At 36.2% G+C, this 16,972-nt stretch overlaps 1 protein-coding gene across 5 annotated transcripts in view; it reads left to right on the top strand.

Annotated features, from left to right (window-relative positions):
• CD47 (CD47 molecule) overlaps nucleotides 1–16,972 on the top strand; it is a 49,138-nt gene that overhangs the window by 25,377 nt on the left and 6,789 nt on the right. For 4 of the 5 annotated variants that reach the window (XM_026492840.4, XM_026492839.4, XM_057306853.1 and 1 more), the window contains exons 4-8: nucleotides 6,953–7,060; nucleotides 8,193–8,285; nucleotides 9,326–9,418; nucleotides 10,232–10,324; nucleotides 15,876–15,907. In XM_026492840.4, coding sequence (XP_026348625.2) covers nucleotides 6,953–7,060; nucleotides 8,193–8,285; nucleotides 9,326–9,418; nucleotides 10,232–10,324; nucleotides 15,876–15,907 — 419 coding nt within the window. The remainder of the gene's footprint in view (nucleotides 1–6,952; nucleotides 7,061–8,192; nucleotides 8,286–9,325; nucleotides 9,419–10,231; nucleotides 10,325–15,875; nucleotides 15,908–16,972) is intronic. The other variant, XM_026492842.4, reaches the window with a different exon arrangement.

Here is a 16,972-nt window from a genome sequence, read left to right on the forward strand (position 1 = left end):
CCGCCTCCTTGTTACATAACTTTGAATACAGAGCAGGCATCTTTTTTTATGCCTCAGTGAATTGTCATACTCCTTTTTAGGTTTGGATCAGCTTCCAACATTTCATCCTTTGCATTTATAGTGTTATACAATATCTCCAAGAATTTCTTTTATGTGAAGTTTTTTGCCAGAGTCACCACTTCTGGGACATCTGCATTCCTTTTGTCACAACCTACTCACTGTCCTCATTTATGCCAGTAAGTTCACTTTTACTGAGTTTCTCTGACTGTATATCTAGTCTCTTGAATGGCAGCAGTGTTGACATTCCCACAGTCAGCTGTTTTGTGATGTCATTTACATTGTATTTGAATCTCTCTTCCAACACTATTACTTTATATTTCCTTATTTTTTCATCTTTGCTGCCCTGTTTCCTCCTTTGATAATCCATCATAAAATATCACATTGATTTGTTACTGGGAGACAAGGAAGTTACACAACACATTCTCTGCTCTCTGTGCGTGAACTGAGTAACACATGTTCAGTGAGTAGTCACCGGCAGTCTTTGAAAGAAGTGACATGATTGGTCACTGACCATGATACACATCTGATATTAACAGGGTGATTTGTGGACTGAGGAGATAGCAGTGAAGTTTGCATTTCATGCAAGTACCCAGTTAATATATTGTGGTAGCTGAAATTTGTACTGTGATTTGGGGGCATTTGTGTTATTTAAACCATGGTAACTGAAATTCATGAATACTGGAAGTGGACCAAGCGAGGACTGCTGTAATTTATTTCAAATCCATGCTTTCTAGGCATCCTTCATGTCATTTTCTAACTTTTCTAATCCTTGCTCATGGTTATTCCATAAAGATTTTGGTTACTGTTCAGAGGCATTTGGTTATATGTTCATGTGGAAATCATTGTTGGGAAATTCAAGGGAAAAAATCCTCACAACAGCTTTGAGATCCTACTAAGTCCTTGAATCCAGTTTTTAGGACTAGCTTATAAATACTGAAAGTAATTAGACCATGCACACACATAAAAAGAATGTAATGGGACAGGGAATTTCTTTATAGATTAGAAAAATCATTCCGAAGAAGTGAAGACATAAACTAACTTGCACTAGGAAAGTTCTATCCAGGAAGGTAAAATATCATCACAATAAATAATACTACAAAGAATCATTCTGTGACCTGGTTGATGGATTCTATTAATAGGACTTTGTTATTAAGTTTACTCTGAATTCTGTTCAATAATCTTGAACTTCTCATGCTTTCCCTTGGTCCTCGCCATGTAATTATCAACAGTTCTGTTATTAAATGTTTTTATGCCCTGGTGTTATTGTAGGAGGAACTGAACAAAACTAGAGCTCGGCAGTATGTTCTTGTAGAAATGCAGTTGTTATTCCTTCGACCCCTTCCAAATGCAAACATCCAATTTCCTGCATACATTCTGAAGTTATGGCACCATCCACAAGACCAGGGAACATTTGGAACCAGGAAAAGGAAGTTAGCATGTTGCACATCATCTTCTTTCATCTTCTGAATTCAGAGTACTTACTGCACAGTGCCTGCCTGGGCTTTTTCATTTCTGGGTCCTATAGACCATGCATGTGTCAGTATTCATGTTTACAAAATTGTTTCATCAAAGCCAGTTAGGTAATGTATGGAGTTTATTATAAGATTCTTTTACTTGCCAAAAGGCAAGTAATCAGTTTATAATTGGCATTAATGTTCCTTTTTCTCCAGCACCAGATTCACAAAGCCTTCACTGTTTTTTTTTAATGAGTGTGTTAAATATTTATAAAATAGTAATTTAAATTTAATTTCATTTAAAATTTAAAATTGTTTAAAATTAAATTAAAAATTTTGAAATTGTAATTTCACTTTAAAAGTGATCAGATATGCTTTTTCCTGATTCAAAGACAATATTGATTTGCAACTTAACAGATACCAAAGAGATCCTACAATTACTCTCCTAGAATGTCAGAAAATAGCACTGTAATAATGAAATCAAACATGTCTCCCTTTATGATTTATTCTTAATCTGGTGTGCATTACCCTTCACCGGTTAGCCTTTTTATCTGACCACTAACTCACTAATCACTCAGTAAGGGACCATCTAAGTGTCATGTTTTTAAGCAGATACTGAATTCATAGATTTTTGGGTTTTGTTGGTTAGATAGACTGAGGTCTGTGTGGACCTGTATGGGCATATTGAGTCCCAATTTTGGAGTATCATGAAAACTAAGGTGGTAGATTTTATTTGATCTCCAGGTTGATCTGGTAATTTCACTAGATTTTATCATCCACAACCTACATTTTGTCTTATATGTCCTTTATATCAGTTACAAGGAGACAAGAAAACTTAACTGGAGTATCTGTTTATAACATTAGCTGTTGCTTCAGGTGACTAGAGGGATATGTCATTTTTTACTCCCATGAATTCAAAAAGATTAAATAGGCTAGATTTAGGCTAGATTAGACCCATACCTTTTATTTATTAAATTGTGAAAGAAGATAAGGGAGTAACATTCCATCCTCACTCCTGCTCCTTCCCAACACACACACACACACACACACACACACACACACACACACACACACATATATGAATGTAAGAGCCTTGAGGCAGAAGTATTTGGATTTGGCTATTTTATTCAATGCCAGTATTTAGAATAGCAATTATCACATAGTAGGGCATAATCAACTATTGTTGCATAATCTTCTACTTGTACCTTGATTTAGTTGGTATGATTTGGGCTAATAAAAGGGCCTGCTACATTGTGGGTGCATAGCAGATATTTCTGAAACAAATGAATTAATCAGTCTAGCTCATTTCTGAGAAGTAGCTTGCTATATTTAATTATTTTATAGAAGGTGTAAAAAGGGAAAATTTTAGAATTCCTAATTTGTTGTCAGAAATGTGATAGTTTTCCCATATATTTGGTACTCCTTTGTGGCAGCATTAGAGTTGTGAGTTTGTGTTAAAAATACACATACTGACACCACCAAATGCCGGTGAGGCTGCGGAGCAGCAGGAACTCTCGTTCATCGCTGGTGGGAATGCAGAATGGCACAGCTGCTTTTTGGAAGACAGTTTGGCAGTTTCTTACAAAACTAAACTTGTCCTTTCCGTATGACGTGGCTTTGTGCTCCTTGGTATTTATCCAGATGGAGTTGAAAACTCATGTCTGTACAGAAACCTGCACACAGACACTTACAGCAGCTTTACTGTTCTGCAGTAGGTGAATGGATAAATAAACTGGGGGACATCCATGCAATGGACTGTTATTGAGCAATAAGAAGAAATGAGCTGTCAAGCCATGAAAAGGCAGGGAGGAGACTTAAATACATATTACTAAGTGAAAGAAGTCAATCTGAAAAGGCTACGTACTGTATGATTCCAACTATAGGACATTCTGGAAAAGGCAAACCTGTGGGGACAATACCATATCAGTGGTCGCCACGGGCAACCACTGTGGGTGGAGTGGAGGAGAGATGCACAGGCAGAGCCCAGAGGAGTTTTAGGGCAGTGAAAATACTCTATGATATCACGATGATGGATGGCTGTCATGATACATTTATCCAAACCGAAGAGCATACAACACAAAGGGCAAACGCGAAGGTAAACTAGGGACTTTGGCTGATCATGATGTGTCAGTGTAGGCTCATCCTTGGTAGAAATGTACCGTTCTGGTGAGTGATGGTGATAATGGGGAAGCTATGTATGTGTGGGGATAGGGGATATATCAAATTCTCTGTACCTTACCTTCCTCTCAGTTTTGTCATAAACCTAAAACTACACTAAAAAAATAAAGTCTTAAAAAAGTGTAAATAGTGTTATTGCTCATATTTTATTTGCATATTGATTTCAGTACTTTTAGCTGAGGAGAATTTTTTTGGGGGGGGCTGAGGAGAATCTTTTAAGGCATGCTGAGTTTTAATTAATTAATTAATATTATTTATTTATTTAAAAATTCTTTTTAGAGTGAGTGTGTGCGAGCAGGCGGTGGGGGCAGAAGGAGAGGGAGAGAATCTTAAGCAGACTCTACACTGAGCATGGAGCTTGACGCCAGGCTTGATCTCACGACCCTGAGGTCATGACCTGAGCTGAAATTGAGAGTCGACGCTTCACGGATGGAGGCATCCAGGCACCCCAAAGCATACTGATTTTTAAAATTACATTGATTGTCTTGCCAAACAGTGAGGGAGTTTGATAAGACCCTGCAGTTAAGGGCATGTTATATAATCTTTATCTTAATACTAAGTGTTTAGGAAATTACTTGAATTTATTTATTACATTTAAAATTTCGATAGGTTTGATAAATAAGAGTAAGTCTATTTAATAAAGGACTAGAAAAAATTACCAATTTCGGACCCTTGAGATTATTGAGTTCTCTGGCATCTATATCAGATTCCTGACCCATTCCTGAAAAAATTGACAGCTGAGTTAGCAACAAGATATTTTCTCCACACCTACTGTGGGACCTGCATGGGCACCATCATAAGCAAGAAAATGAGTCAGAAGAGGTTCTTTTTAAAGGTTCACTAAAGAAACATGGAGATACTCTTTCATTGCCTGTGGTTGCATAAGTTAGACCCCACTAATATATTTGTTAGAAATGGCTGCTTAATTTAAGGAAGAGGAAGGCTAGTAGCCTTGAGAAGAAGTAGTTGAACCAATTAACAGGAACAACAGCTACCTCCGACATGGAGTGTATTTATATGCCAAGGTTTGAAAAGGCCATTCTGTGGTAAAACACTGTCAGTAGCATTTGCTGGTGGGTTCTGTGGCTATTGTTGACATTATTTTTCTCATAGAGCCTTCTGCGTCTGAAAAGGTAGAATTTTATATGAAGTTCACAATCTGATTTTTGTTCAGAATGATATGTCTGCCTTTTTGCATGAACTTCTGTACTCTAAGGTGAATTCTTGCTGCTTGATCTTTGTAGCTCTTCTGTGTGTTGAATTAAACCTGGAAGAGTCTCATAAATGTTTGATTGATTGTGAAGTACATTTGAAACACTGATTATAACCCTTTGTAGAACTTTCAAATTCTATTTAGATAACCGTATGCATAGGTCTAAATGGAAAACCCGACATATGTCTGGAGAAAGTTGTGGGGTTTTTTTAACCGTATTTGTGCCTTTTGTGACCTATACTTGGAATTTCATCCTAGACAGTGTTTGAACTTAGAAAATAGGGAAGATGTGAAAATCTGTGCCCTATAATAAGTCAGGAACATGACTGAGTCATAGTCATATTAGTTTCAAGGCTGGATGGATTAAATGAAAGCTTGGGGAACTTGCCAGATTGATTCTCACTCTTTTCTGATGAATGTGGATTCGGTTATTCAGCTTCGGGACGGATTATTGCTTAGCCTTCTCCCCCTAACGAGAATAAAGTTGAGGTTACAATCTAAAGGATGATTGCAACCTAAAATAGGTAGAAATGTAAAAAGTCTTCAGGTGCCTGTATCATACCTTAACATCCTAACCATAGGTTATCATGGAACCCTAGGTTTTAATAACTTATACGTAGATTTTGTTATGGCCAGTTAGGGGTTTATTTATTCTTTTTAGTATATTTGACCTGTTTGTCATTTTAATGAAAACAAGTTAAATGCTAAATACAACATTTAAAAAGTCTTCCCCTCAGGACACTCCTTGATTAATGGTGTGGAAAATACCATGTATATGAAAGAGCAGAATTTCATCATGCACTCTGCTACTCAGTCTGCTTTTAGGTTACTTTTATCAACTTTCTTGGTGAAAAATTAATTTTAATATTAACCAAAACAAAACCTAAAAGGTGAATATGTAGGAAAAGAAATAGAGTTAACCCTTGAACAACATGGGTGTAAATTCTGTGGGTACACTTATATGTGGATTTTTTTTTATGGTTCGATACTATAAATGTATTTTCCCTTCTTCATGATTTTCTTAATAACATTTTCCTTTCTTTAGCTTACTTTATTATAAGAATACAGAATATAATACATATATAACATATACAAAATATGTGTTACTTGACCTTATGTTATTGGTAAGGCTTCTGGTCAAGAGTGGCTATCAGTAGTGAAGGTTTTGGGGAGTCAAAAGTTATACTCAGATTTCTAGCTGCACAAGGTGGGGGGGAGGTCAGTGCCCCTAACCCCTGTATTGTTTAAGGGGCAACTGTAATATTTTTAAGCTTATATTCTTTCAGGGAAGATATCAGATACTTGACAGTAGAGCTAGCATCAAAAACAGTAACATGTATGATAAGTGCTATTGAGTATTTGTGGTTCATTTTCAAGAAATTATTTTAATTTAATAAATTATGCATTTTTTACCATCAGGATATCAAGAGGGTATGGTTTGTCCGGTGTTTATTCTGCTTTGTCAAAACAAAATAATCTAGAATTCCGAATGCTTTCCTAGTTTTATATAAGATGAAATAAAGTTCTCTTTTTCTCAATGTTACTAAATAGCCAGTTATTTCTCATCAGTGTTATGTATATCAGTTGTAAACCTGAGGCGGTTTTCCTGGTCAGGGAACATTTAACAATGTCTGGAGACATTTTTGATTGACACCACTGGGGGGCTGTTAATGACATATAGTGAGTAGAAGCCAGGATACTACTAAACATTGTATAATGCACAGAACAGTCCTCCTCCCCCGCACCCAAGGAGTTATCTGGCCCAAAATTTTAATAATGCCTTGAGAAAGCCTGATATATATATAACTTCATTCCGTAAAGTGTAGGAGAATAAATTCAGTATCCATATTTATTCTACCGTGACAATATTTAGACATTGACTTACTATGAAAAAGATTTGAGGTGGCTTACCATGATATGAAGGAGTTGTTCCTTAAAGATTATTCAGTTATAGTAAGTTATCAGCTTGTCCCTGCACTTTATAAGTTACAGAAGTGGCTTTACTTTTTGTGATTGGGTTCATGTCATTCTTTGTTTTCTTTTTAAGCAATTAAATATAAAGCCAATCTCGTGAAGGAGAAAACCATTCTTTTATTGGTTGGTGGACTATTGCTCACTATAGTTGTCATTGTCGGAGCCATTCTTTTCGTCCCAGGTAAGAAACACGGATTGATGGAGATGAGGGCTCAGTGGGGTGGGGGTGGGGAGGGGAGGATGTTAGTTTCCTAGGGCTGCTGTAACACAGAACCACAAATTGGGTGTCCTAAAACAGTAGAAATTTTCTCAGTTCTGGAGTTCATAAATCTGAAATAAAGATGTCATCAGGGCCGTAATCCCTCCCAAGGCTCTAGGGGAGAATCCATTCTTTGCCTCTTCTAGCTTCTGGTGTTTGCTGGCAGTCTGCAACTCCTTGGCTTGTGGCACCATAATTCCAGTGTCTGCCTCCATGGTGTCTTCGTCAGATCTCCCTCTGCCTCTTACAAAGACACTTGTCATTGCTTTTAGGGCCCACCTGGATAATCCAGGATCAACTCCTTTCAGGATCCTTAACTTAATCATCTTTTGCTATATGACGTAATCTCTTTTGCCACATAAGTTAATATTCACAGATTCCGGGGATTTGGAGGTGGACATATTTTTAGGGCCATCATTCAACCCACTGCAGAGGCAAACTTCATTTGCCAAGACACGGAAGTGGGAATGAACGTGGGAAGTCTGTCTGAAACTGCTTGTGTTCAGAGGATGGAAATGGGAGTGGAAAGAAAGGGTATGCGGCACATAGAAAGATGGCAAAGATAGCCTGGGACCCACAGTAGACTGGAGAGAGCCATTGTTGTTTTCGAGCTGAATACAGTATAGATGTAATGTTTAGAAACATAAATTTGTCCGCTCTGTTTGCCTCTGGAGTTAGAATACAGGGAGGAGGGAGATAAATTCAGAAGATTACTTGAGAGGACAACTGTTTTGACTTTGCATCAGATTGAACACAGCAAGTGAAGGGAATGGCAAGAGGTGACTCGAGAGTTTCTCCCCAGAATTCTGTAAGGTAGTTGAAAAGGCAAAGCCAATTCAAGGTTTTGACATATTGAGACTTAGATGTTGGCGTTTATATGTCATAAGTTTGGTCTTAATCTGAAAATAGTCATTTTGTGTGAAGTTTTGGGAGAAATATATTTTTAGACCTTTTTAAGTTTGTAAGAGGAGTATTGAGACCAATACATTTAGTAAGTTTAAGTACTTTAGCTTCCTGTAGAGTAGAATAATAAAAATTTTATTTTTATTAACAGGTGAATATTCCACAAAGAATTCTTGCGGACTTGGTTTAATTGTAATTCCTACAGTGATATTAATATTACTTCAGTACTGTGTGTTTATAATAGGTGAGTATTAGTTATAGCATGATTTTGTCTGACTTTTTCATTTTAAAACAATATTTTTGGTTAAAATATTTCTTGTATGACTTTTTTTTTTTAACAACTCAATAAAAGTTGGCTTATTAAAAGATTTTCCAAGCTATTCTTAGTGACATTTTTCCTGTATGGATTAAATTTAAGGTTAGCTTAGGTTTTCAAGGCATTCTGTTACTTTGTAAAAAGTAATTTTCATATATCTTTGATGCTAGGCAGTGGATTTTTCAAATTATGTTATATAATTTCTTAATGATTATCTTCATATTTTTATTTCAGTTTTTTCAAGTTATAAGTAGATATTAAACATTTTTTTTGTTAAGCCTCTCTATTAAAAACACTAGTTCTACAAAATAGAGTTATCAAAATTAAAAATAGTGCAAATATATACCTTTTTTAGTTATTGGCAAATCCTAACATTGTAGTTTTAAAAGATGTTACAGATATCCAACCTATAGTTGATATAATCTTCACTGCTTTTTTGGAGTCAGTCACTAACATATTTTTATCATTATTCCAGTCTGTTTTTTTCTATTTGTACATTTAACTCTTGGTCTTAGAGCTTATCCCCGGCTTGATTAAAAGTTATTAATTTGTTATAAAATCACAGATCTGGACACATAAGACAGAGGTTGTGATGTTTACAATGGCATGTTTGCATAACGGTTCTCTTCACCAGAGCAATTTTATGTGCATGTGGCAAAGTCATGCATAATAGCCATTCATATTGTAAAATTCAGAAGTGTGGTAGAAGCAGCACTGTTCTAAGATTTTGGGCAAAAAGCACCAGCCCAGCTGAGCTCACTGTGAAACGAAAAGACTGCTGAATGTATGAATCTGAAACTAACTACTTGTGTGAAAAGGCGAAGTTTAGATCATTGGGAAGGAAGCTACCATCTGACAAGGAAATCCAGAGTCAGTCTTTAGTCCCTGGATGTCATTTTTGGTTGTACAGAATACACGGAGGTATGATTGCTTCTTAAGTGCTCTCAACCCACTCTTTCTTCCTCCAGGTATTTGGATGTCTCCCTTCACCATTGCCATATTAATCCTTCAGGTACTGGGCTATGTGCTTTCTGTGGTTGGACTAAGCCTCTGTGTCTCAGGTAAGGGTCATGTTCTTCTCTAGCCCCAGTTTGTCTTACTAGGAATACCTCTTGGACAGAGCTCTTCCTTCTCTTCTTTATTCATTGACCTACTGAAGGACATCCTGGCTGCTTTCAGTTTTTGATGATTAAGAATAAAGCTACTATAAACATCATGTGCATGTATTTGTGTGGACATAAGTTTTCAACTTCATTTAAGTAAATACCAAGGAGTGTGATTGCTGGATTGTTAAGAATATATTTAGTTTAGTAACAAATCGCCAAACTGTCTTCCAGAGTGGCTGTGCCATTTTACGTTCATTCCCACCAGCAATGAATGAGAGTTCCTGTTGCTCCACAGCCTTGCCAGCATTTAGTGTTGTGAGCTTTGTGAGCTTTTCTTTTTTTTAACTCTTTTTTTCCCCCACTGAGAACAGTGTTTTCCCTATTGCCAAGAGAATATTGGCTATATATGGCTTGTGGGATGATTATCCTAGCAGCCAAACTGCTACGCCTATATTTGTGGGAAAATGTTTTTTAAATAACCAGGCTCCAATTGGTTGGAACTTTAGGCTTTACACACTATTTTCCATTAGTCTTGATGAGATAAGGTACATGTTATACGAACGAAAACTTTTTTCTTTAATAACTTGTAGTTATTTCACTGAATTAATAATGAGTTAATGATGAATATATATAGATAAATTTTGTTTCTTAGTAATTAGAAAAAGAATTATTCTCCTTAAAACTGGTATATTACTGTTATTGTTGGGTCTTAAAAAGTTCACTTATTTCATGTGGATTTCTAATGTAAAATTTCACTTGTTTTTACAGAGTGCACCCCAGTGCATGGCCCTCTTCTGATTTCAGGTTTGGGTATTATAGCTCTAGCAGAATTACTTGGATTAGTGTATATGAAACTTGTTGGTAAGTCAATCTTATTTTTGTTAACCTATGCCAAGAATTTCAAATATATAATTTGGAAAATTCTTTTGATTGGTTCTTATAATTTATGACTAAAGAAATTTATCAGTGTTTCCAAAAATGAGAAAATACTGTGAATGCAGCTGTATTTTTTAAATAATAAAATTGGAATGATTGTGGGGTGATGAAAGAGGGTAGAAGTAATATGAATTAATGAAAAGTTTAGATTATAAACTAGTTTAAGAGAAAATGTCTTTGTTTTAGAATGTGTAGACTTTTTTATACCACCTAAAAAGAGAGAATGTTGAGGATTCAATAGGAAAGGATTTTTAATTGGCCCATTGGTTCTATGAGAGCTAGCTCTTTCACAGAGACTATTTGTTACTTGCTGTTCTTGCAGATTGTTTACAGACCTCGACACCCCTAAGTAGGCTGGTTGAAATTCAAAATCTGTCACTTTTATTAAAGAACAGTGTCCTCTGACTTTACTTGACTTTAAAATATTTTTAGTTAAAACCAATACAATAAAAACATGGAGTTTTAAAATTTAGGGGCTTACTACATTTTAAAAAATTTATTTATGTGTATGTATTTAAAATCCAGTATAATTAACATACAGTGTTATGTTAGTTTCGGGTGTACAATATAGTGATTCAGCAGTTTATACATTATTCAGTGTCCATCATGATGAGTGTACTCTTTAACTTTCATCCCCATCACCTGTTTCACCCACTCCCCGCACCCACCACCCCTCTGGCAACGACCAGTTTGTTCTCTATATTTAAGAAGCTTATTTTTTGTCTCTTTTTTCCTTTGTTTGTCTTGTTTCTTAAATTCTGCATATGAGTGAAATTACATGGTATTTATCTTTCTCAGACTGACTGACTTCACTTAGCATTACACTCCCTAGATCCATCCATGTTGTTTTTACTACTTTTAAAATCAATTGTTAGTGAGTGGGGAATTAGCTAATTGTTTCTGAACTTCATATTTAATCTGCCAATTTTCAAATAACAGATTTCTATATAAATTCTTATTTTTTATATATAGAGGCAGGTGCTTTTAGTTAGTATGTTGTCTTATTTAAGCTAAAAATGTTCCCTATAATTGGTTTACATTAGTATTCCTTTAAAAAAATTGTTTTTTATTTAAGAAGCAAAGCAAACTCTTAAACATTTGTCACAATAATCAAAAGTTACCAAATAATGGAGTAAAAAAATCAGTGTTTTTGCTTTAGCTGGACTTCACTGTGTTTCCAAAAATTAATATAAACCTCAAATTGTTGTAGTCAAATGATTTTCCATATGACTCACATAATACTCTCAAAGAAATTTTACCTTTGTTTGTGAACCTCAGCTTTTGCTGACTGATCGATGAGTTCAATTTTGTTACATATTCTTTGTCTCTATTTAGTTAATGTTTATTAGATAAACAATTAAAATACTTAACTAAAATCTCCCTATCTTTGTTCATGTGTGTTCATGTGTCGTTTCCTCAAAGAAATTTTCTTAGCTCGTGACTCCTAAGTCCATAAAACGCAATGAAGACTTCTCAGCCGAATGGTGTTCATTTGGTGGCTGTCAGAAGCGTCACATTATGAGTGTTGATACATATTCTAATCACCGTTTGTGTGGTTCTCGAAGCTGACACTGCTGGTTATGTTGCTTCTTATGAGTGCTTGAGAACAGTATGCGACCTGCAACATGGTGTCGCGTTCCGTGTCTTTGACTGATAGTCAGCTTTTTGTTTTTTTTATTCCTCATTGTCTGGATCGTCCTGCCTTTGGTTCCCATGCCCCCCCCGAGCCTTCCATGTCTAAAGAATGATGCTCAGTAGAGTTGCCAACAGGTCCGGAATGCTGACTCAGGGGGAAATAGGCAGCGTCTAACTGCCACCTCCGTGGCTGTGCTCTCTCCCTTCTCCATCATTTACATCCCAGAGAAGCTTGTGAAACCACTGTAATTACACACATACTGTTCTCACCTTAAAAAGCAAACTGAAAGTGAAATCTTGAAAAGTTCCCAAAATTATTTTTTCTTTATCATAGTTTAGCATATAAATATATCACGTGTAAGTTAAGAATTTAGTCCAGTTGTATTGACATTTTAAGAATATTCTAAATTAACTTTCCAAATCAACTTGTCTGATGCCAGAATTCAGAGGCACACCTTCGGTCAGTTGAAGGGCAAGAAGAGAAAAGGTACAGGAAAGTTGCTCTTTAGATAATGTGGTAGAATGGGAAAATGGATGTGTTTTTCTTAAAATAATCTGAATGTGTAGATGCGAGTGTATGTAACATTAAGGTTGCACATTTTAGCATGTTTATCAGGAGGTAAAAATTGTAAATGTTTCCAAAATAAATTTTACTCATTGCTGATGCTCTGTTTTGGAAAAGCTTAATGAATGTGTCTTGACTTAAGTGCAGTAAAAGCCTCAGTTTTTTTTGTTGTCGTTGTCGTTGTTAAAACCCAACCTGACTCTTTAAGAGTAAGTTAATGGCCCTATGAGAATTTTAACTTTTTTGTTGTTTTTATTATTTCCAAGCTTAAATTTGTAGCCTTAATTGTTACTCTAGAAGTAATATTTTTAAATTTCATTTCCTGTGGTCTTTTTAAACCGTGTTGGATTTCATTTTGTAACTGGAAGCATTTAAGTTTTGCAAAATGAAATCGGAGCTAGAAACAATAACTATGTGAGATCAAACAGAAAATTAAATAGAACTAACTAAACTCACTAGAGTTAGGCTTGTTGTTTGTGGCATCAATAGCCATTATTTATGAGAGGCAGTACTTGTTCACTTTTTTAAAGCCATTTACCACTTAGTTCAATATAAGTGCATATAAACATGTTTTGTTACAAATCAACCTACTAAGTATACAGAAATCGTATTTATCACAACATGCTAGTTGTTTTAGAATGACATGGAACATATATATATATAATTCAGAGATATTTTATAGCCCATTGTTAAGGAGAGGTGAGTCTGATATCAGTAGCAAAAATATTCCTGAAAATTCAAAACCTAGAAATACATTTATGCCATGTGGTCAGATGTTTCAGGGAGAGAAGAATAAATCAAGAAGAAACCTTGCAAGGGAGCTCATGTGGAACCTTTAAGGCTTGTGGTTTATAAATACATAAATAAATAAAAATATATTTTATATATAATAAACAATAATTTTATGTATAATAAATATATTTATATTTAATTTATGTATTTATAAATATATAATATACTTTATAGTGTATAGTACTATAATAATACTTTAAAGTATATTATATGATATGTATTTATAAATATATATTAAATAAATATATAGTTAACATATGTATTTTTATATATATTGTATATATATATTTAACTACATACATATGTGTAGCTGTCAGTGCCTTAGGCCCATGATAGTAGCAGATAAACCATAGTAATTTTGTCACAATGATCATATGTCTATGGAAGGTGATTAACTCAAGTGAAATTAACTTCTGCACTTTTGGGTTTTATGCTATTAGAGTGAGCACAGCTGACTCTTATCCCTCTGAATCATTGTTCTTTATAGAGCTCTTTTTCAGAATGGTGTAGTAAAAATGTGATGTTCCTTGGCCCTGAACGTTGAAACTCAGAAACTATTCTTTACATGTTATTAGGACAGAAAAGGAATTACTTGGAAGTACTTAATAATAATTCTGATAAATAAATTTATGATCTCAAAAATGTAGATCTAGAATCTGGCCCTTCACACTACCAGCCAGAAATTTTCACAGCTGTTTTCTTTTCCTTGATAGAACATAAAGGGCATGGTTTAGTTGAAATAAGTTGTATGTACTTGTAACTACCATGATAATCCCTAACGAAGTTCCATAATTCTGCGTGGCCTCTTTGGGAGGCTGCTGAATGTGACTCACCCACATTCCCAACCCATTTCACTCCATACTACTATTTTTTTTTAAGATTTAATTTATTTTTTAAGTAATCTCTGTACCTGTCATGAGGTTCAGACTCACAACCCTGAGATCAAGAGTCACAGGCTCTACTGACTGAGCCAGCCAGGCACCTCACTCCATACTAGTTTAAAAAGTGGCTTCCTTGTTTGGCTGCCAGGACCATACCACTCCTCAGGTGCCTTTACTTTAAAGCCACACATGACAGTGACAGAGAAGGGAATCTCCTGAGAGCTGGGACACAACCAGGCCTCACAGGGACTGGAACAGTAAGCCGTTTAGGAAATTCCTAAGAATGGAGCTGTCGTGTTGCCCTCTAAGTAATAGGAGTTAGTCAATGCCCATCTGCCTGTTATACTATTGAGTTCCTCTCTGGTTCTTTCCCTATAAGCTTAGCCTCTTTATGGCTTTATCTTGTATTTTATTCCTGTCTTCTCACTGATAGTTTCTCTTACCTTTTTCTTTAAGCCTTGAGCTTCTCTCCCAGCTTGCTGCCTCCTTGTCACCTTTCTTACCATTACCAGCTTTCTGGTCTTCTCTCTGTTACTCCTCTTCGGGCTCTAGTGAGAGAGAGATTCAGGCTAGTCAGTTGCTGTGGTCTCTGTTTGAGGGAGCCTGTCAGCTTCTGGTTAGTTTGTACACTGGCTGCCCTTGGGTAGGGTCTCACTCCCATTGCCCATCAGCTTCGGAAGCTTGGTAGGGGTGAGCATGGAGCAGGAGAGGCAGGAGTAGAGAGCACAGAACCCTAGAGCAGTCCCGGGGGCTTGCCTGAGTCTGCTCACAATCAAATCCAGGCTTTCATCCGCCCCCCAGGACAGTGTAATTGACTGTCCCGCAGCATCACCTTCCTACCGACCGGCTCACAGGATGTTGCTGGTTGATGCTTTTGTATATGTAGGACTCATTCTGTATTTAGGACTGGCTTGAGCTGCTCTGGGACCTTCTGACTTGGCTTTTGTAAGGAAGTTCTCCCTTTTCCCCTACGCAACTCGAGTAATATTTTTTCCCTTTGTCACTTTCTTCAGGCCCTATATTCCTTCATCTCCATTAACCAGTTCATTCAGAAGCAGTTCCAAGGGTCACTTGGGAAGCTGAGAAGGAATACATAGAGAAGAAGTTGATTGTGGCTAAAAACTAGCTGCTTAGAATAAGTCATTAAACTCAGAGGGATCTGAATATTTTCTTTAGTTTGTTAGCTGTTTGGAGCCTTGAAAACTGGAAAGATGGAAGCAGAAGAAAAGACTGGGCTACAAGAAACAAGAACAGTGAGCTAAGGGCAGGCAGTGGAGTAGGGGGTGGAGATCAGTCATTGCCACATTCTGTCCACTTCCTGGCTGGGCTGTGTGGGGAGGGGTGTAGAGTCCACGCTGGGGGTGAATAGATGATAGCATTGTTCAACAAGAAGTATGACAAATGGCCGATTTGGGGGAAATAGAGCATATAAAACAATGTAGATGTTTATTATTTGATGTAGATGGACCGTTTGATCATTTTATTCTATCAATGCATATAATCATTTGAAATTAATCATTATATAGTCATTGAAATGAAACATTATATTGCCTTAATTTGTTTAATTTATTCAGTTCATTTTCTCAATTTTTAATCATATCAGCTTCCAATCAGAAGACTATACAACCTCCTAGGGTAAGTTAAACTTTCTTAAATGAATTGGGAATGATCACTTGATGGTTTTGACTGAGGAATAGTAATTGAGATATTGAAGCCTTTTGCTCTGTTTAGTGGTATAACATCACATTAAGAGAATTTGGACGTCATTTCGTGACTTTGCATGAGTAGAGCCAACTGTTTTAAAACCTGTTTGATCATTTTAGTTGCACTAAAATAGAATCAGTGATTCCTTAAGATTGTGCTCACTTCTCGAGTGACTTCTCACTTTCTCAGAACTGGAAATTTCATGTGTAAGAATGATGGTTATTATCTCTGCTGAAAGAAACTGACTGCAATATACTGCCTCACCTGTTGGCTCCATTCGATGCGCATATACAAACTATTTCCGGCTTTAAAATGAGGGAGGGGGATTTGTGTGAAATTGATTTCATTAAAAATGATAATCTATAAAATAAATGTAGATATTGCTGGAACCTATCTGTTCTGAATTATAATTTACTCCCCTTCTTCCCTCATTTTATAAGTATTTTTCTTCCTCCATACTGTACTGTAGTTTTCACTCTGTCTTGGATACCTTAATAAGTTATTCAGGAAAATTCCAAGAGAAGGAGCAGATTTAGGAGATACACTGAAATGGATAAATGAGCACATGAAAAAAACTCGTGTAGAGACTGGTCATGGGACAGGCCCAAGAACTATTTTCTTGAAAGGAGGTCTGGAGAAGTCACCTTCCTAGAAAGGAATAATGGTAGCTCTGTCTGGAACGCCAGAATCGAGACTCCTGTCTGTGGCAGGAAGTGAAGATTACATGTACTCCTTAGGCCTGACGAGCCTCAGAAGACATGCCCGAGAGGCAGGGGGGCCTAGGGGTGAATCTTACCGCAGGTGTTTATGTTATAAAGATGGGTGCTGTAGCTACATTGGCCAAGAGCTAGCTGTGTTGAGTGCCTCTGTTGGAGATAATCCAACCATCGGACCCTTAAATCTTAACACATTTTCTTTCCTTGGTACTGAATTCAGTTTGCATGATTTGAAAATGATTCTGTTCTGGTCTCATCTCGTTTAACTCTTTTATTTATT

The sequence above is a fragment of the Ursus arctos genome, unplaced genomic scaffold (assembly GCF_023065955.2).
Source record: "Ursus arctos isolate Adak ecotype North America unplaced genomic scaffold, UrsArc2.0 scaffold_4, whole genome shotgun sequence".
NCBI lineage: Eukaryota > Metazoa > Chordata > Mammalia > Carnivora > Ursidae > Ursus > Ursus arctos.